Genomic DNA, 23,095 nt, shown 5'->3' on the forward strand with positions numbered 1-23,095 from the left:
TAAGGTGTGGAATTGAAATTTGAACCCAGGCAGTATAATTCCAGAATCCTTATGTAAGACTGCCGAAGTGACATATGTTTTCTCTTCTTGAAGAATCACTGCCCTGCCATTTTTGAACGATAAGTTTCTATTGATCTTCTTTCTGATGTTTTATTATTAACTCGATGATCTCCAAAACCGTTTTACCTCCCAAGGTTTTACAGGCTCCAGAGTAAGGATGTCTACTTTAGAATACTGATTATGCTACTAACTATGTGAGGCTGGGCAAATTGCTTCATCTCTATGACTCGATTTACTTCATTTGTAAAATGAAAAGGACACACGGCATTTATTCTGAGGGCTATATGAGATAATACATGTAAATTACAAAACAGTACCTAATACACATATGTATGTTACTCTGACAGTTACAACATTTGCAAATGCAATTCTCTAGGACAGTAATAATTTCCTGATTTTGATGCAAAATTCAATTGAAAATTAACATGAAATCTTTTCTTCTACAGTGTCTCGGACTCATTAGAATAGACAGTACTACTACTCATCTTGTGGTATTTGTAAGAATTTCAACAAGATATTACAACAAATTTTATACAAATAAACATCGGTGATTTCAATGGCCTTTTCAGCAATATACAGTTTGGCTTTTAAAAATATTGGGCTTGGGACCTCCCTGGTGGTCCAGTGGTTAAGACTTCACGCTCCCAATGGAGATGACCCAGGTTCGATCCCTGGTCAGGGAACTAGATCCCGAATGCCGCAACTAAGAACCTGCATGTCACAACTTAAAATCCCGCATGCCCTAACGAAGATCCTGCAACTGAGATCCGAAGCAGACAAATAAATAAATAAATAAATAAATAAATAACTATTTTTAAAAATAATAATAAATAAATAATAAAATTAAAATTAAAAAATGAAAATATTGGGCTCAAAAAAATTACATAAAACCATATGATCATCTCAATAGATGCAGAGAAAGCTTTCGACAAAATTCAACACCCATTTATGACAAAAACCCTCCAGAAAGTAGGCATAGAGGGAACCTACCTCAACATAATAAAGGCCATATATGACAAACCCACAGCCAACATCGTCCTCAACGGTGAAAAACTGTAACCATTTCCACTAAGACCAGAAACAAGACAAGGTTGCCCACTCTCACCACTATTATTCAACATAGTTTTAGAAGTTTTAGCCACAGCAATCAGAGAAGAAATAAAAGGAATCCAAATTGGAAAAGAACAAGTAAAGCTGTCACTGTTTGCAGATGACATGACACTATACATAGAGAATCCTAAAGATGCTACTAGAAAACTACTAGAGCTAATCAATGAATCTGGTAAAGTAGCAGGATACAAAATTAATGCACAGAAATCTCTTAGGTTTCTATACACTAATGATGAAAAATCTGAAAGTGAAATCAAGAAAACACTCCCATTTACCACTGCAACAAAAAGAATAAAATACCTAGGAATAAACCTACCTAAGGAGACAAAAGACCTGCATGCAGAAAATTATAAGACACTGATGAAAGAAATTAAAGATGATACAAACAGATGGAGAGATCACCATATTCTTGGATTGGAAGAATCAACATTGTGAAAATGACTCTACTACCCAAAGCAATCTACAGATTCAATGCAATCCCTATCAAACTACCACTGGCATTTTTCACAGAACTAGAACAAAAAATTTCACAATTTGTATGGAAACACAAAAGACCCTGAATAGCCAAAGCAATCTTGAAAACGAAAAACGGAGCTGGAGGAATCAGGATCCATGACTTCATACAATACTACAAAGCTACAGTAATCAAGACAGTATGGTACAGGCACAAAAACAGAAATATAGATCAATGGAACAGTATAGAAAGCTCAGAGATAAACCCACGCACATATGGTCACCTTATCTTTGATAAAGGAGGCAAGAATATACAATGGAGAAAAAACAGCCTCTTCAATAAGTGGTGCTGGGAAAACTGGACAGCTACATGTAAAAGAATTAGAACACTCCCTAACACCATACACAAAAATAAACTCACTAACACCATACACAAAACACCATTAGAACACTCCCTAACACCATACACAAAAATAAACTCAAAATGGATTAAGACCTAAATGTAAAGGCCAGACACTATAAAACTCTCAGAGGAAAACATAGGCAGAACACTCTATGACATAAATCACAGCAAGATCCTCTTTGACCCACCTCCTAGAGAAATGGAAATAAAAACAAAAATAAACAAATGGGACCTAATGAAACTTAAAAGCTTTTGCACAGCAAAGGAAACCATAAACAAGATGAAAAGACAACCCTCAGAATGGGAGAAAGTATTTGCAAATGAAGCAACTGACAAAGGATTAATCTCCAAAATTTACAAGCAGCTCATGCAGCTCAATATCAAAAAAACAAACAACCCAATCCCAAAATGGGCAGAAGATGTAAACAGACGTTTCTCCAAAGAAGATATACAGATTGCCAACAAACACATGAAAGAATGCTCAACATCATTAATCATTAGAGAAATGCAAATCAAAACTACAATGAGATGTCATCTCACACTGGTCAGAATGGCCATCATCAAAAAAATCTACAAACAATAAATGCTGGAGAGGGTGTGGAGCAAAGGGAACCCTCTTGCACTATTGGTGGGAATGTAAATTGATACCGCCACTATAGAGAACAGTATGGAGGTTCCTTAAAAAACTAAAAATAAAAAAAAAAAAAAAAAAAAAAAACTAAAAATAGAACTACCATACAACCCAGCAATCCCACTACTGGGCATACACCCAGAGAAAACCATAACTCAAAAAGAATCATATACCACAATGTTCATTGCAGCTCTATTTACAATAGCCAGGACATGGAAGCAACCTAAGTGTCCACTGACAGATGAATGGATAAAGAAGATGTGGCACATATATACAATGGAATATTACTCTGCCATAAAAAGAAACGAAATTGAGTTATTTGTGGTAAGGTGGATGGACCTAGAGTCTGTCATACAGAGTGAAGTAAGTCACAAAGAGAAAAACAAATACCGTATGCTAACACATATATAAGGAATCTAGAAAAAAAAAAAATGGTCATGAAGAACCTAGGGGCAAGACGGAAATAAAGACGCAGACCTACTAGAGAATGGACTTGAGGACATGGGGAGGAGGAAGGGTAAGCTGGGACAAAGTGGGAGAGTGGCATGGACACATATACACTACCAAATGTAAAATAGATAGCTAGTCGGAAGCAGCCGTATAGCACAGGGAGATCAGCTCGGTGCTTTGTGACCACCTGGAGGGGTGGGATAGGGAGGGTGGAGGGAGGGAGACGCAAGAGGGAAGAGATATGGGGATATATGTGTATGTATAACTGATTCACTTTGTTATAAAGCAGAAACTAACACACCATTTTAAAGCAATTATACTCCAATAAAGATGTTAAACAAACAAACAAAAAGATTACCTAAAACTTCAGTTCCTAAAACCCAAAACTATGAAAATCAAACACTTTTTGTAACTTTTTGAAGTGAAAACCTGACCTGAACAGATTCGATACCGTTTATCTCACTGACTGCTAACATGCATGCTTCAATGCTGAAATATTAATGTGCTTGATTATATGGAACCGCGTTTTACTCCTCCTCCAGTATATGTAATATATGGCATTTGTACTGTGTTACCTTTCTAAATTGGGGAGGGAGGGGTATGGGGGCACAGACATAACACTACATAATGAAACACATCTGACTCTAAAGGTTTCCCAAAAAGGTTATGAAAACCTATATATCATACAAGCTTTGGATTTACTTCAGGAACGTAAGGGTAGTTCAATAATAAAATTATTGGGCTCCAGAGTACATATCTATGATCTTTAGGAAAAAGAGATTCAATTTATTCTTCAAAGAACAGAAGTTATCAGAGTATTTCAAATATCCAGGAAAAACTTTCCCCAACACCCTTTGTCCCCTTTTAATGGTAGATGGTTAGAAAGGGTTGTAGGTATACAGCACATAGGAGGACTGTATGAACCTAATATTATGCTGCCTTTTAAAAGGTCTGTAATTCCATAATATTACTAAAGTTTAAAAAGAAAAGCAAAAGGGCAATTCATTTTAAAGTTTTCATTGTAAGAGCTTCCTCAGGGAGAAACTTACTGCTGGCAGATGTGAAAAGCAAATGTAATGGAAAATTTCTGAAAGATGGAACAGGTCTGAATCTACTGCTTTACTGCCTTTGGAAGTAAATAATTTGCTTGGTAGAATTTCAAAAACAGAATAATAAGCTCAAAAGAAAAAGACTGACAAAACTCATTTGTCTCCAACAAAGCTAATAAAAGTCCCAGTTTGTTAGGCTAAGTGTTGCATTTGACTCCGTTATATTCTAACCACTTATCAATGAGTGGGAATAGTTATAATAGTTACAATTTAGTTATAATTCGCAGAGGAGAAATTTTTAATTATCAGATGATGTAATTGCCACAAATCTTAGTGTTACAAAAACCCAGGCCTCTGAAATCATCTCAGAAAAAGGTTTTAAAAACAAAGAAAGCAGAGGAAGCATTCCAAAAATAGCAACAAAAGATTCAAAGGTAGAGGATCTGAATGGGAAAAATATACTGGAACTTGGGTAGGGGAGAGACAGTAAACAGCAGAAATAGAAAATGGTGACAGCACATGAAATTTTATGCTTGCATTCAATTATGCTTATATCTAAGCTAGGGTTACAATGTATAGCTTTGGTTTTCCCAGCCTCTCCCATCCCTGACCTCCCAGAATCAAGGTACACCTATAATAAGCAAAGGGGTGAAAAGTTTCCTACATGACTCTAACCTGAAAGCACAAAAGGCCATAAGCAAGAGGGTCTAATCACAGTAATACGATTGGAATCAACAGGGAATGGTTGTTAAATACCAATAATTTGCTTCCTTCCAAGAAACTTAATTTTAACTGTTTTGGCTCTCTCAAGCCCAGGAACATAACTCGAGGCATTTTTAAGACATTACAGAAGGATATGTAACTTTACAAAGTAGAGAGTAAAATAAATAGAAAATTTTACCCTATCTTCCCCAAAGATGAAATAAACTTAGGATAGTTATAAAACTTTAGTGTTGAATGTCAGAGCTTTCTTTTATGAAAAAGAAAATAAGTATATCTTACTCAGAGATTTTTAAAACATGTCAGTAATACAGACATATTCACTGCCCACTAAACCAGTATTTACGTATTTTTAAAGTATGATCCTCCAGGCCTACATGTGAATCTCAGGAACTCACCTCAGACCTAATGATCAGATTTTGGGGGTGGGGTTCAAAAATCTGCATGTCAAACAAGAGGTTTGGTTGACACTCATGCACATCGAAATCTGTCCTATTCACACCTCAGATTTCAGAATTAGAAAGGACTGGTAGTATCTTCACCAAGCAGTGACAATTACAGTTTATAACAAGAACCCAAAGATGTTTTTCAAAAATCCTAAAATACCTACTCATCAAACATAATTACTAAAGTTTTAAAGTTAAATGCATTTTGATTATTTTAATTACTGGAATCAAAAAGTCTATTTACACCACATTTTAAGCAGAATAATTAATTTGACAGCATAACTTATTTTCCGTCCTTTATATAACCATGTGAGCAGAGTTCTAGGGTCTGTCATATTCACAGCTGTATCTCCAGTGCCTAAAACTGTGTTTTATACATGCCTGATACACCTCCAAAAACTGGCTGAGTGACTGAAGAATTCTTCAAATATTCTAAATAAAGGAAATTGAACTATTTCAAAAAAATTTTTCATTACTTGCTGCAATTCTATTACCTATCAAATTAATGAGAAACTACAGATGTATGAAGAGTACCCTTTACATTATTGCCAAGGAAATTTGTTTTCTGTGTTGTGTTTCTTTGTGTTTGTTCAAGTTGAAAATTCCATAAGATTCTTCAGTATCCTCCATCGCCTATGGCATCCTCTGCATGGTATAGGGTCAGAGTTAAGGCAAGTAATCCTCAGTACTCACAACAATAAATGCAAGTGTAGCAGAGATTTCTTAAGATCTGTTCATAATCATCTAACCTTGGAAATACAAGTCCCCTATATACGAACCTTAAAGTTGCGAACTTTCAAAGATGCAAACATGTGTTCGCATGTCCAATCACATAAGTTAGTTCACGTGTCTGGTGTACACTGTCACACGCATGCCTCCTCTATAAGTGGTTGTGCTTTTGTGTACTTTACTGTACAGTACTATATAGAGTACAGTAGTACAGTATCTTTATTTCAAGCCCAGGATGTCCAGAAGCAATGGTAAAAGCAGTGGTGATGTAGCTGGTACTGCTAAGAATCACCAAGAGAGACAAGAGGAAGAAGAAGTAACTGAAGAACCGAAGAGATTCACGATACAGGAAATGGCAAGGGGATTTTCTTTGAGGAGGCACTGTTAGTTTTTGAGGCATAGGACCTGAATGTAGAACAGTACATGAAGGTTGCAGCTACCGTTCAGAATGCAATCCAGTGCTACCGTGTCATCTATGACGAGAAAAAAAGAGCTACTACCCAGACATCACTGGATTGTTTTTTCAAGAGAGTAGAGAGAATTGAATCCAGCAAGGAACCAGAACCTGTGCCATCAAACTCAGGAGTGAGCAGCTTGCCCTCCGACTCCTATTGCTGATGATCCTTCAGCTCTACCATCTCCCACCTCTTCTCCCTCCTCCAGTCAGTAACTCTTCTTGCCTGTTCCCTTGATGTCAGCCCCTGTATGCCAGGTGTTGTACTGTACTACTGTACTTTTCAAGGTACTGTACTATAAGATGAAAAATGTTTTCTTTATTTTTTGTGTTTGTTTTTTATGTAGTATTTGTGAGAAAAGTATTATAAACCTATTACAGTACAGTACTATATAGCCGATTGTGTTAGTTGGGTACCTAGGCTAACTTTGTTGGACTTAACAAACAAATTGGACTTACGAATGCTCTCTAGGAACGAAACTCGTTCGTATGTAGGAGACTTACTGTACGGAAAATAGTGTCAGGCTGTGTATGGAGAATTTCCTATATTGTATAATTCCCCTCCTGGATAAAGGGAAATAAATGTTATATTAAAAACTCTTTAGGTTTATGTAGAAGATTTGTTTAAAATATATAATAAATTAGGGACAAATCTGTAAGGATTAGAGTTAGACTTGACCGTAAGAACATTTCAATTCCTAACGTTTTAAAAACAGTTATCTTAGGAAATGCCCCGGCAGTCCAGTGGTTAGGACTCCGCGCTTTCACTGCCAAGGGCCAGGGTTCGGTCCCTGGTTGGGAAACTAAGATCCCACAAGACACGCAATGTGGCCAAAAAATAAATAAATAAAAGACAATGAAATAAATAAATAAATAGATAGATAAATAAATAAATAAAAATTAAAATAAAATTTAAGAAGTTATCTTCCCAAGTAAAACAAAGCAGTTAAACCAATAATAATTGCCAAAAAGTACCAAAAACTTAAGCATTAATATGTGAAGAAGAAGCCATTAACACTGCTCTGGTCAGTGGTCATAATCCAGCCAAAGACCCAATGTGCAATAACAGAGAAGATGGGTCCATTTTCATCCACTATACCAAAGAGCCATCCCTAACCACCAACCACCCTCTCCCCATCACACATTTTTTTTTAAAATAAATTTATCTATTTATTTATTTATTTTTGGCTGTGTTGGGTCTTCGTTTCTGTGTGAGGGCTCTCTCTAGTTGTGGCGAGCGGGGGCCACTCTTCATCGCGGTGCGCGGGCCTCTCACTGTCTCGGGCTCTCTTGTTGCGGAGCACAGGCTCCAGACGCGCAGGCTCAGTAGTTGTGGCTCACGGGCCCAGTCGCTCCGCGGCATGTGGGATCTTCCCAGACCAGGGCTCGAACCCGTGTCCCCCGCATTGGCAGGCAGATTCTCAACCACTGCGCCACCAAGGAAGCCCCACACATTTTTTTTTTAATGACTTGGGGGAGGGGGCATGTCACGGGGGTAAGTATAACTGCACAGAGCTGTGTGGGTGAGTTAAAGAGGAATTTCTTAACCTAGTCCAGGAGCCATTACACAATATCAAATTCCTTGAATTTTACTAGTTTATTCACTCAAATGATAAAATATACAAATTCAATTCACAAGGTACTAACTCACCATTATATATATATATATATATATATATATATATATTCTTTATAATAGTTAAATACTTCTAACATCCATAAAGTGACCCCTTGCTTTTTCCTTCATTTTGATTCATCTGGACCTTTGGCAAAAATGACAGACACACAGGGACTTCCCTGGTGGCGCAGTGGTTAAGAATCCGCCTGCCAGTGCAGGGGACGTGGTTTTGAGCCCTGGTCTGGGAAGATCCCACATGCTGCAGAGCAACTAAGCCGTGTGCCACAACTACTGAGCCTGCGCTCTAGAGCCTGAGAGCCACACCTACTGAGCCCACGTGCCACAACTACTGAAGCCTGCACACCTAAGAGCCCGTGGTCCGTAACAAGGGAAGCCACCACAATAAGAAGCCCGCGCAGCACAAAGAAGAGTAGCCCCCACTCACCGCAACTAGAGAAAGCCTGCACACAGCAACAAAGACCCAACGCAGCCAAAAATTAAAATTAGAATTAAAAAATTAAAAAATCAAAAAAAAAAATACAGAAAAGCTCACCCTTGGCTGGATTCTTGGGAGTAGCTGGGGTGGGGTGGGGTGAGATAGCTACTTAAGAGAGAAATCCAGGGGAATTCCCTGGTGGCACAGTGGTTAAAGAGTCCACCTGCCAATGCAGGGGACACAGGTTCGAGCCCTGCTCCAGGAGGATCCCACATGTCGCAGAGCAACTAGGCCCATGCGCCACAACTGCTGAGCCTGTGCTCTAGAGCCCGCGAGCCACAACTACTGAGCCCACGTGCCACAACTACTGAAGCCCGCGTGCTCAGAGCCCGTGCTCCAAAACAGGAGGGGCCACCATGGTGAGAGGTCTGTGTACCGCAACTAAGAGTGGTCCCAGCTCGCCACGACTGGAGAGAGCCCGCGCACAGCAACGAAGACCCAATGCAGCCAAAAATAAATAAATTTATTAAAAAAAAACAAAACAGAGAGGAATCCAGGAGGAGTTTCTAGGCAAAACACAATATAAGCAAAGGTACCCTAACATCCTGCTTGGGGAGTTAAATTCAATTCTAAAGCACAAAAATAGTAGGCAGGGTACACGGGATTATGGAAGGCCATGCAAAAGAGTTAGATCTAAACCAATTTACATGCAATGGAAAGTAACTGAACGATTTTAAGCAGGAAAGTAACATCAGATTTCTCACAATACACTGTAGAAGTATAATTAAAAGACCACTGCTTGACTCCATGAGATACTTGGGGTCTAAACAAGGCAGCAGGAAGAGAACTGACAGGATATGACAATTACAGCTAATCATGGTATACAGAAAACAAACTGACGGGCCATGGAAGCAACTTAAGTGTCCACTGACAGATGAATGGATAAAGAAGATGTGGCACATATATACAATGGAATATTACTCAACCATAAAACGAAACGAAGTTGAGTTATTTCCAGTGAGGGTGGATGGACCTAGAGTCTGTCATACAGAGTGAAGTAAGTCAGAAAGAGAAAAACAAATACCGTATGCTAACACATATATATGGAATCTAAAAAAATAAAGAAAATGGTTCTGATGAACCTAAGGGCAGGACAGGAATAAAGATGCAGAGGTAGAGAATGGACTTGAGGACACGGGGAGGGAGGAGGGAAAGCTGGGACGAAGTGAAAGAGTAGCATTATCATATATACACTACCAAATGTAAAACAGGTAGCTAGTGGGAAGCAGCCGCATAGCACAGGGAGATCAGCTCGGTGCCCTGTGACCACCTAGAGGGGTGGGATAGGCAGGGTGGGAGGGAGACGCAAGAGGGAGGGGATATGGGGATTTATGGATACATATAGCTGATTCACTTTGTTATACAGCAGAAACTAATACAACATTGTAAAGCAATCATACTCCAATAAAGATGTTAAAAAAAAAAAAGAGGGCTTCCCTGGTGGCGCAGTGGTTGAGAGTCTGCCTGCCAATGCAGGGGACACGGGTTCGAGCCCTGGTCTGGGAAGATCCCACATGCCGCGGAGCGACTAAGCCCGTGAGCCACAATTGCTGAGCCTGCGTGTCTGGAGCCTGTGCTCCGCAACGGGAGAGGCCACGATAGTGAGAGGCCCGAGCACCGCGATGAAGAGTGGTCTCCACTTGCCGCAACTAGAGAAAGCCCTCGCACAGAAACTAAGACCCAACACAGCTATAAATAAATAAATAAATAAATAAAATTAAAAAAAAAAAAAAAAAAAAGAAAACAAACTGATGGGGGGTGGTAAGAGTTATATGTCTTTTCTTTTTATTTTCATTAAATACATAAACCTGACCATAAACCCAAAATCTATCTAAGGGATTTAATGATCTTATTAAAAAGGTCCTCATTATAGAAAGAAAAAAAAAAAAAAAAAAATCCACAAAAAGTCTTTTTTTTAAGTAAACCAATTAAAAGAGAGACCAAAACATTACAGTGAGAAATAAAAAAAAAAAAATCTGTCTGGCATTTAAATAATGAAGCTAATAATTATGAGGGAAAAATTATAATTCAACTACATGCTATTTCTTAAAAATAAAAAAAAAACTTAAATATTGATAGTATAACATAACATTCTTCCCATGTTTAATTTCACATCCAAATCTTAAGTGTCATTTCCCAAGAATATTTAAAGCCACATCATTTTCCCAAGTGTCTCTCTCAAACCTTGAGTGATAATCAAATTACTTGTTTCAAGAAAATATCAAAACACTCTTTTGAAGAAAATATCATGTTTGTCTATTTTCCCATCTTCAACTGTTAACCAGTCTCACCTCTGCCCAAATCTCATTTGACAATAGTGTTCCATACGATTTTAGCGATTCAACGAAGTTTTCATAGACATCATGAAATCCTCTATCTTTTATGAGATCAGCTATTTTACTTTACAATACAACCACTTTCCTTCTCTTCCACCGATAAAATCCTATAAAATCCAATAAAATTCCACCATTTCCTCTCTCCTGGACCCTTGCAATGTTCCTAATGTTCCTCCTAGCTTCCAATGGCAGGGGGTTGAGAGGGACACAGAATCTCTATCCTCTACATGGGAACCCCAGTAAATATTTTAAAATCTAAAACAGATCCTACTCAAAACTCCCCCATGACTTTTTATTATCTCTTCACTTCATTCATGTGTCAGCTCTCTAATACATCTAATTTCCTTCCTAGGGTACTACCTACATGTTATGTACTACTACTATATTATATTTTTGCTTATTTAGCATCTGCCCCAACCTCCACACACATCCCCCCCCAAAAGGTAAGCTCCATAAAGGCAGGAAATTTGCCAGCTAGATTCAACACTTCAAACAGTGCCCAGTGCATCAGAGGCATTAAATAAACAGAGCCAGTTAAATGAATATAATACTATATTGTCAACAAGTTATTATAAGTCATCAATAAGATTAACAAAGACCTGGACACACAGACAGAAAGAAACACTACTGTTAAAGGCTGTGACAGAGAGTCATAGGATGATGAGAACCATCAGTTTATTAGAGAAGATTTTGTGGTATGACAACTTTTACTTGCCTGCATGCACTCACATAATAAATATTCCACTGACAAAGATTCCATGTATATCAGGAAGTGAATGTTAAGCTTAAAGATAATATCCCACAGCTGAGTCATTCCCAAGTGTTTCAAATAAAATAAAATATGGACAAAAACAAGCTGAATTACACTGGTAAAGTGACCCCAGAATCACCTAGTACTCACGAGGATTCTCCATAAAATGGTTAATGAAAAATATCAAACATCCCAGGAATGTTCTTTAACTGAATATCCCTTGTGCCCCTTCCCCACATATTGCCCCAAACTAGATCTAAAATAGCTTTCCTGAACTGACACTGGCTCTGAAGGTGAGTGTAATCTCTAATACCGTCATTGGACTGCCTGATAATCCATGTGTTATCCTAAAACTATCTGTCTGAAAAGCTTACATTAGACCACTATCCTAAATGGATTAGCAAGTTAAAAACATGTAAAATTGCTCTTGCTTTGAACACAACAAAAAAGTTCAAATTCAAATTTTAGGTAGTAGATATTTCAAACAGAACTTCAGAGCTATATAGGGACCACAGACATTCACTATATTTCACAAAAACTTACTGAAGGAGGCCAGTCACTACTGCTACTCTAAAACCTAGGGGAACAGTCACGAGCAAGACAAATGTAATTCCTGCTCTAATAGAGGGTACAGAAGGGAAGACAAATTAATAATGGGGAGTTATAAAGAAAATACCAGGGATATCTAAACTAACAGATCTATCTAATGGCCTCATTTTAAATCTGGGGAACGAGATCTGCAAGAAAATTCAACCGGTTAGTGGAAAAATTAAAGGTATTAGTTTATCTAATTCTTCCCTAATATTACCATTTCATGTTCTCCAATTATAGATTTTTAATGTCATCTGATTTTAATTCAAAAAGTATTTAAAGCTGCCATTATTTTAAGAAATCCACCAAACTTTTAATCCAAAAGTGAATTCACAGTATTATAATATTCTACTCACTAACTGTCCCTGGCATGAAAATTCAAAGCATTAAGGAAACAGGCTATCTCAATCTCATTTCTAGATCATGACCAAAGTAATTTCTCAGGGGTTTTGTACATTACATGGAAAAGGCTCCCAAGGACTAATACCATATGTGCACTCTGCAACATAAATCCTAAGCAATTACAAGTTTCAAGCTTTGTACCTGTGTGATGGAGAAGGAGCTTCAAATTGAGGCACTGTGCTATCCTCACTGACAGGAGAGTATAAGCCGCTCATTTCCTGGAAGCACAATTATTAGAGTTATAGACACTCCAAAGAGAAGATGTATAAATCAAAAGGAGTTATGATATTATATTCCTTTCCAATCCCAGGTTTTATCAGTCCCTTTTTGTCTCAACACCCAAATTTCTCAAGGCTTCCTTTCCACAGAGTACAAAAGCAAGGATATCTGAAAGTTAAGAGACAAGCTTTTTCTATGATACACATTCTTAAAGAACCAGAAACAGTTTAATAAATATTCATCACTAATGAAGCTACCGAATGCAGAAAAAGACAAATGTAAATAATTTGAATGAGTTGTACAGTACACTATGTGAACAGTGAACTAGCTAATCATTAATCCAGGTGAGACCCTATTGATAAATATTAAGATAAATATGACAGTATGGCAACTGGATCATTAGGTTCAACTCTCCAAAGTACAGAAAAACAGGATATGTCAGTCTCTACTTTAAAAATATTCTCTGCAAACATTAAGTAGCATTCCTCTTGATTCAAATATTAGCTTTCTAGTAAACAATGGATTAAACTCTAACTTTGATCATTAACTAGAGGAAAAGGCCTCCTAATAAACTATTACTGCATAAATTATGACTGTGACTTTCTATAGAATGGAGACCAATCCCATAAATTTAATGCAGCAATTTAAAGGAAAAGCAAAAATTTCATGAAATTGAAAAATTACTAGAGACGTGAGAAATTCTTGATATCTTACTTCCACTCTTTTGATATCCTCTTCCAAAACACTTAACTCCTTCTGAATCTGCTCCAGTTGCTGTAGATGAGAGGAGGAAATAAAAAGCCTAAACCAAACCACAAAAGCATCACCACAATCATAAAATAACTTAACGTTTACAAAATGATTTCTAGGAAAATGTGCACTAATGGTTGTCAGGGTGAAAAACTGCAGACAAAAAAGTGCTGTAAGTTCCTATGTTAAAAAGTAAACGTAAAGACTTAATATTTAAGAAAACAGTATTTTCTTTAATACAAGGATTGGCTTTATAATAAAAATATTAAAGATGAACAACAATGACAATATGACTTAATAAAAACAGAAGACATCCGAAGAATTTTCAAATTACCTCATTTAATTGTCAGCAATTAATGTCAGCATGTCAGTTAACCCCATTTTAAAAATAAAAATAAGTCTCAGAGATTAAATTCTACCACCCCAAAGCAATCACAAGTTAGCCTCTTAAGCACTTTTTAAAACATATTTAAGATAATGTTTTATCTTTGATATCTTACCTACTGCACCATAACCTTTCTCCACGGCATTAAAATGCAAACATTTTAATTGTTGCATCACATTCAACAATATATTTAACCATCAGAGATTTAAGTTGTTTGCAAACTATCATAAGTAATTCTGGAACATATGAGTCTGCATTTCAAATTTCACTGATTATTAAAAATGAAATTATTCAATCAAAAGAAATAGCAAATCTTCACTGCATAAAACAAAACTGCTTTTCAGAAACACTATCAAATTTAAATTTCTATCACTATTACGTATAAGTGGCTGTCGTAATCTAACCCAAATATATTGAGCCAATTTTTAAAATGTAAAATAACAATAATGAATAGTTATGTAATATTTATTGCCAGGTGTGAAATAGGAACTACTACACAGGAAAATGAAGCACAGAAAGGTTAAGTGACTTGTCCAAGACTATTCAGCAAATACATGGCAGACAAACAGATTTTTAAGCGCCTTTTCTTCTGTGGCAATACATACATAGTTGGTAACATATTAATTCAAATATTTGCCAATCCTAAGCATTTTGCTAAGCACTGTGAAGAACAGGATTTAGAAAACTCTAGCCCTTGCCCTCATGGAACTCAGTCTAGGGAAGATGGCAAAAAGTAAACCAACAGTTGAAATATCATAGAAAACATTATGATGCTATTATGTACAAAGAATTAAAGGTACACAGACTGCCCCTAACCTACATGGAAAACTTGGGGGGAGGGAAAAGGCAACTGGATAACTGAAATAGGATCTGAAATTAAATGAAATGCTGAGCCTTGAAGGACTAACAGTAATTTGCCAGGTGGAAAAAAAGTGGGAAAAGACAGAATAAACAGAGTAAATAATAATACACACAAAGACCTAAAAGCTATGAGAAAGAGAAATAATAAATCTGAATTTATGACAATGAATGAAATCACCCAATGTCAATCAGTATAGTCAGAAGAGATGAGAACAAAAACTGGGTGTAGGGAACACCAACGGTTAAGAGATAGGCAAAGGAAGAAGGAGCAGCTCTATGTCAACCATCAATAAGGGCAAGGGCAAAAGCCAGGAGAAAAGACAGCACAGTATCACAGAAACCATGGTGGGGACAGGGGGAGGGGGTTAAAAAAAAAAGTGATTAGCATTGTCAAATTCTTTCAATTCTTCCATCTACTTTAATAAACTTTACTCCACCCTAAAATTTTTCACACCATACTCCTACCTTAACTGAAACCTTGCTCTCCCTCAAGGACACAGTCTGCCTTGGAACTCTTTCAAATAAAAGTTGGTCAAGTGATAAATTCTCTCATGCCCCAGACTAGATGGGGACTTCCACTTCTACTGCATTCAATGGCCATTCCCAATAATTAGTCTTCCACTCTAACATAAAAAACACTCTGGTCTGGCTCAGTCCAAGCAGCCAAATCACTGTCAACAGATCTAAGACATCTACAAATATCCCAGTTATTTCCTATCATCACTAAATCCTTTTGCCTTTTGGTCCATAGCCATTTTCGACTCCACTGATCCTAACCTCTAATTCAGCAAAACATCCCATGGTCACCCCTTAACTTTTTTCATTTAATTAGCTTGAAATGCTCCACTGCTGAAATCCTTATTTAAACAAATGCTGACGGGGTCTTTACTATGATTGTTTTCAAAACACATTTAAAGAGAAGGATGAAAGTAAACATCTAAAATATCAACATCCAGAGACAGCCAATATCACTTATATGATACATAATACATATTTAAGATCAAATTAACAATTTTCATTCCACTTCTGCAATTGAAGTACCAAGAAAAAAAATCCAGTATCACCTGAAGTCTCAAAATACTAAATGCTAATGCCCAACCCTCTGAAGATAATGTCCCATCCTTCCAGTGCCCCAAAGCTTTGCTGGATAATACATCCATTACTATATATGAAGGCCGTATATTAGATGAACTACATAAAACTACCAATGTTCAAACAATTTTTACTTCCAAAAGCAGCAATTTCATATGGTTCAATTTAAAATAAAACAACCAAGGTACAAGGGCTGCCCTAATAAATACATAGGTATAGTGTATCGATAAAATGATGTAACCTACTTATGTGAAAAAGTCTGAAAAGGTGTCAAGACAAGAAATTTTTTCTTAAATTTCAGAGAATGGAAACTATTTAGAGAGCACATGTTAAATGAGGTGTTTACATTTCAAGACGAAATTCTGAAAAAGTTTAAAGCTCTAAATTATTAAGACATTGTGTTATTCTGATTTATAATAAGAAATACAGCCTCCTGTAGGGCCTCCAGATGGGGACTGGTTGTTAGGGGAACCAGCCATGTGATTAGAGGGTTGGAACTTTCAGCCCCACCTTCTAACATCCAGAGAAGAGAGAGGGGCTGGAGACTGTGTTGAATCAACAATGGCCAATCAATCATGTCCATGGAATGAAGCCTCCATAAAAAACACTAACTTAAGGGGTTCAAAGGGCTTCTGGGTTGGTGAACATGTAGGTTGGTGAGCACATGGAGATGCTTGGAGAATGGCACACCTGGAGAGGGTATGGAAGCTCCATGCCCCCTGAGTTGTATCCTTTCACCATAAACTGGTACTCTAGTAAGTAAACTATTCTCCTAAGTTATGTGACCCATTCTAACAAATTATCAAACCCAAGGAGGCAGACATGGGAACTACCAATTTAGAGCCAGTAGGTCAGATGCACATGTGACTTTCTGGACTTGCAATTATCATCTGAAGGGGCAGCTCAGTCTTGTGGGACTGAGTCCTTAACCAGTGGAATCTGGGGCTAACTCCAGGTAGACAGTGTTAGATAGAACTGAACTGAATTGAATTGAACTGTAGGACACTCAGTTGGTGTCCAAAGAGAACTGGAAAATTGGTGTGGGAAATGACCTACACATTTGGTGGCCAGAAATATGGAGAGTGGTGATGAATAATGAAAACAAGTGTTCTCCTTTCAGGCATCAATATAAGACATTATAGTACGAGGAAACAGAAGAAAGACAAAGGATAACCATTTTAAAAAGCAGAAAGAAAACTGGGCTAACTTCACTCTGCAAATATGTTTCATAAGCCAGAGAGGCAGAATCTAGAATAAAAGCATGAATCAGAGTCCAAGAATGTTTTGGAGATATACGAAGGAAGTCCATAAAGCTGAACTGTCATTATCTAAATGAAAATTGATCACAAATTGGGAATGATAATAGACAAACCTCTGGATCAAATCTGCCTTAACACTATTATGAGTTTGGAGGCTACTAAAAATAATAATAATAAATACATAAGATGGAGAAATGCTACTTGAGAGCACAGTCTTAAGCCATCAAGCACTCTCTTAACACAGCATACTGTACCAAAACCCAAAGAAAATTTTTTAAAAATTTAAATTTAAAAAGTGAAGAAAGAAAGTCTCAGAATTCCTTAAGACTAAAACATAAAAGAATTCAAAAATAGAGCCCCCTTTTATTGACATTAGCTTTGGTGCAGGTAGGTATCATTGGCACTCATTTATTTGACCATCACTATGATTTGATAAAAATATGTTTAAGTATTAAATTCAGTATTTTGTTTTTTAGAGCTAATATAATTAGAATACATTATAGCTGCCAAGACTTCTTCAATTATCTGACATATTCAAAACTGAACAAAAGAATACTGATATACTTTCAGAAAAAAAGTTGGTTAAAAAAAGAGTAGCAAAATTAATATATGGATATAAAAACAAGAAAGCACTAAAAAAAAATTTAAAAAAAAAGAAAGCACTGTACACTGATTAGATCATCCAACACCCAAAACACTGACAACACCAAAAGCTGATGAACATGTGTGGCAACAACAACTCTCATTTATTCTTGGTAGGAATGAAAAATTGTACAGCCACTCTGGAAGACAGTTTGGCAGTTTCTTAAAAAATTAAACATACTCTTATCGTATGATACAATATTACACTCCTTGGTATTTACCCAAAGGAGTTGAAAACTTAAGATTCCCAAAAAAAACATTGATAGCAGCTATATTCATAATACCAACACTTGAAACAACCAAGATGTCCTTCAGAAAATGAATGGATAAATAGTGGTACATCCAGACAATGGAATAATATTCAGTGCTAAGAAGAAATGAGCTTTCAATCCATGAAAAGACATGGAGGAAAGTTAAATGCATATTACTACAGTGTGTATGGGAAATCTCTGTAGCTTCCTTTCGATTCTGTGAACTTAAAACTGCTCTAAAAAACAAAGTCTTTAAAAATATATAAATATAGTCAAGTAACCCTTAAAGAAAAAACATAAGAACAAAAAAAGAGAAAAGAAACATAAAACAAATAATAAAATGGCAGGCTTAAACTCTAAATTTACATTAAATGTAAATGGTCTAAATACAAAATTCTAAGACTGCTGAGTCAGGTGAAGTGAATGAAAAACCTCTGCTGTCTATAAGAAAATCACCTCAAATAAGTTAAGTGATATAACAAGGAACCAAAGACTCAGTAAGGATGCAAAAAATTCTCACCATACATTTAACAAACTTTACACCACACCATGCAACTGCAGGAAACACATTCTTTTCAAGCACAAATATTTCAAAATTTAATGAACTAACGGGTGATAATGCAAATATCATATTAAGAAAAACACTAATTATTTTCTGATAACAATGCAATTATAACAGAAATCCATAATTAAAAAAAAAAAGAAAATCCCCACATCCAAGTAATGAGTTTATCTCTAAATAACCCACATGCCTAAGAAAAACTATAATGAAAATTAGAAACCATTTTGAACTAAGGAATAACAAACAAAATGCCATATCATAATTATTAGATGCAACTAAAAGAAAAATTGTGGCCTCAAATGCCTATACTAGAAAAAAGTCTGCCTACTAATATGTATATCCAAATTAACAAATTAGAAAAGAAACAACAAAATAAAACCAAAGAAAGTAGAAGGATGGAAACTGTAATATAAAGAGGGTATTAATAAAATGGAAAACAAAATAGAGACTATAAAACTGAAAGTTGGTTCCCAGATAAAACTCAAAATTGTTACATTTCTGGCAAGAACTGATCAAGAAAAAAGAGAGAAATGCACAGCACCAATAAGCAGAGTCAGGAATGAAAGACATCACTAAAAACTCTGGGGACATTAAAAACTTAGTATTAAGACCAAGCTAATACCAATAAATTTGAAAATTTAGATGAAACAGACAACACTTAGAAAAAGTATAACATGTCAAAAATGGTATGTAAAACAAAAATCTGAATAAGCAGTAACTGAATCAATACTTAAAAAGCTTCTGCAAACAACAGGTCCAGATAGCTTCTCCAGCAAAATCCTTAAACATTCAGCAAAGACATCCATCCTAGATTCTACAAATTCTTCCAGAAAATAGAAGAAGAGGGTACATTCCTCAACTCATTTGATAAAACTATCTTTATAACAAAATTGGACAAGATCAGTGTAAAAAAAAAAATTAAAGAACAACCTCATTAATGAATACAGATGCAATAAGGAAGGCAAGTAGGGCAAACAACTGTCCTGGTGGGGTTTCTAGAATGCAGAACATTCAGTGATAAAACTAGAATACTCTTGGGAAAATCAGGACAGTTGGTCACCCTAGGTGCAAAGTTGATTGATTTTTAATGTTAAACCAATGTAATTATCCAGTTTAACATAATGAAAAAAATATATCATCTCAACTGCACAAAAATTTTGGAGAATACTCAACACCCACTTATAATTTAGAAAAAAAAATCCTCTTAGGAAACTGGGAATAGAAACTTAGCTCCTTGAATGATAAAAAAAATACCTACCAAAAACCTACAGAAAACATCATACCTAATGGTGACACGTCGAAAGCTTTCACTTTGAGATCAGCACCAAGACTAGGATGCCCCGCTATCACCACTTCTATTCATCATTGTACCGGATGTCCTAGCCAGCAGAGTAAGACAAGAAAAATAAATAAAGGATATAAGGATCATAAAGAAAGAAACTAAACTGTTATTATTTGCAGATGATGATGTGTACACAGAAAACATAAAATAATCTACAAATAAATTATTAGAATTAATGATTTTAACAAGGTTGCTGGATACCAAAAAAAGTGTCAAAATCAACTGCATTTCTATATACCAGCAATGAATAATAAGAAACTGAAATTAAAGACACAGACATCACTTACAATAGCATAAAAATGATTGAAGACCTAAGAACAACTCTAAAATAAAGATGTGTAAGAATAATACCCTGAAAAACATCAAAATTTTGAAGGACATTCTTAAGGACCTAGATATACAGAGAGAAATACCATGTTCAAAGGCTAGAGGACTCAATATTGTAAAGATACTCTACCAAATTCATCTATGGAATCAAAGTAATCCCAATAAAAATCACAGCAGGTGTACCATGGAAATGTATCAGCTGGTTCTAATATTTATAGAGAAATACAAAGAGCCATGAATAGCTGAGACTTTCCTAAAAAAGAATAGTAACTTACTTTAAAGTTCTAGTATTTAATACAATGCGGTATTGCCAGAAAGATAGACAAACAGACCAGTGGAGCAGAAGAGAGCCTAGAAACAGACCCACACATGTATGGACACATGATGTATGACAGATGTGGTATTTCAAAGCAATGGGAAAAGGATGGACTTTTTCATTAAGGATGCTTGGATATCTGGACACCCATATGAAAAATTCCCAAGTAGATTACAGATGCGAGTATGAAAAATAAAAGGTAAAGATTCAAGTAGGTAATACAGCAAAATGTCTTCATGACCTCAGGTGGAGAAGAATTCTTTACCTAACATAAAAGGTACTAATTATAACAGGAAAGACTGATAAATTTGACTCTATTATAGACAGAAACTTCTGCTTATCAAATGACATCATTAAGACAATGGAAAAAGCAGCCCAATTAGAGGGGGAAAAGATCTGCTATAGATAAGTAGATAGAGAGATAGATAGATAGATAGATAGAACAAAGAACTTTTATCTAGAATATATAGACAATAAACCAATAAGAAAATCAACTAAATAGAAAAGATGCACAAAGCTTTAAACAAGTACTTCACACATACACAAAAATCCCAATGGCCAATTCATAGTACTGTGTACTCAACCTCACTGGTCTCAGGGAAATGCAACTTAAAACCACAAAAAGATAGCAGTACATATCCTAAGATTTGCTAAACTGAAAAAAGTCTATTGACACCAAGTACTGGCAAGAATATAGTGCAATAGGAACATTCCTACAATGCCTGTAGGAAGAGTAACCAATACAACTGCTCAGGCATTGTTTGGCATTATGTATTAAATTAGAAGATGTACATGTCCTATGACTCATTAATTCCACTTCTACATATGTAGCATAGAGAGATATATGCCAATATATACCTGGATAAATATATAAGATAGTAAATAACATTGTTTGTAAACAGCTCAAAACCAAAAACAACTCACAAGTCCATCAACAACAAAAATGGGGTGTATTCATTTAATAGAATACTACACAACAACAAAAATGAATCAATTATAGCCATATACAACAATAGGGATGAATCTTAACACTGAGCCAAAGACAAGAACAAAACATTATATAATGCAGAAGTGCATTTATATTAGTTCAAAAGAAGAGACTTATAAATACTTAGGCATCAAAACAATAAAGAAAAACAGAGAGGTGATTACCATAAATATCAGAATATTGACTACCTAATGGGCAAGGGAGAAGGCTATAATCTGGAAAGGGTAGGGAGGGAGCTTCAGGAGGCCTAGCAAAAATCTATTGTTTAATCAGGATGATGGTTACATGGATGATCACTCTACTATGAATCTCTAAACTGTAAATTCGTTTTACGAAGTTTTCTGTGCTTTATTTCATATAAAAACATTGTAAAATGCAATTCTTTCAAATATTCAAAATAAAATTCCAAACAAAACCAAAAGGAAACCAAGACTCATCAAAACTGTCCTATTACAATGAATTAAACAGGTACCACAAATGTCCAAAAGTATATTTTAAAATTAAATCGTATGAAATATAAGACAATTGTTCAAATGCTGGTATAAATTTGCACAGAGGAGACTGGCTTTTACATGGAACCCAAAGCCCTTTTGTTCAATCTGACCATGAAGAAAGAATAACATGTTCATTTTAAAACATATATTTATTAAGTGCTGTGGTAGGCTGGCTCTAAGAAAGCCTCCAAAGATTCCCACCTCAGAATTCACACCCTTGTGTAATTCCCTCTCTTTGTGTAGGCTGGACCCAAAGATTTGCTTCTAATGGAAAAAACAGAACACTTGTTGAGATGTAACTTTCAAGATTAATCTACAAAAAGCATGTGACTGCTGTCTTCAAAACCCTCTCTTGCTCCCTCTGAGGGAAGTCAGCTGCCACACAGCAAGTTATCCTATGGAGAAGCCCATGTGGTAAGAATATGGTATCTCTTTCCAACAGCCAACCAGTGAACTTGGAAGCATTCCTATCCCAGTCGAACCTTAAGATAACTGCTGCCCTGGCCAACATCTGGAGCGTAGCTTGGTGAGAAACCCTGAGCAAAGGCACTCAGTTACTCTGCACCAAGATTCCTGACACAATATATTAAATGATGTTTTTAAGCCATTAAATTTGAGGGTAACTTGTTACACAGCAATAGATAACTAATGAAAATGCCTACTATGTGCCTTGCACATTCCTTTCTCTTAATATTCAAAGGAGAGTCAAGGAAAAAAATAAATCACAAATAAAAATTAAATGTAGGATTCTAACAGCAAGATGTGACATTGGAACAAATAAGTATGTTAAATCTGAAAAGCGGATTCTTAGTCTTGGTTTAGACTCATCATAACCACAATTAAAAGTCAAGCAAAAAATCACAAAGTTAATTTTCAAAGTCTGAATGTTAATCTTAGGAAAAAAAAAA

At 36.0% G+C, this 23,095-nt stretch overlaps 1 protein-coding gene across 4 annotated transcripts in view; it reads right to left on the reverse strand.

Moving 5' to 3' along the window:
- The window catches only part of COP1 (COP1 E3 ubiquitin ligase), a 269,081-nt gene that overhangs the window by 178,573 nt on the left and 67,413 nt on the right, over positions 1-23,095 (reverse strand). For 3 of the 4 annotated variants that reach the window (XM_036847837.1, XM_036847827.1, XM_036847817.1), the window contains exons 7-8: positions 13,633-13,692; positions 12,841-12,917 (exon numbers count right to left, since the gene is read on the reverse strand). The exons of the other annotated variant lie outside the window; for it this stretch is intronic. In XM_036847837.1, coding sequence (XP_036703732.1) covers positions 12,841-12,917; positions 13,633-13,692 — 137 coding nt within the window. The remainder of the gene's footprint in view (positions 1-12,840; positions 12,918-13,632; positions 13,693-23,095) is intronic. 4 annotated transcript variants of the gene reach the window in all.

Source organism: Balaenoptera musculus, chromosome 1 (genome assembly GCF_009873245.2).
Source record: "Balaenoptera musculus isolate JJ_BM4_2016_0621 chromosome 1, mBalMus1.pri.v3, whole genome shotgun sequence".
Classification (NCBI taxonomy): domain Eukaryota; kingdom Metazoa; phylum Chordata; class Mammalia; order Artiodactyla; family Balaenopteridae; genus Balaenoptera; species Balaenoptera musculus.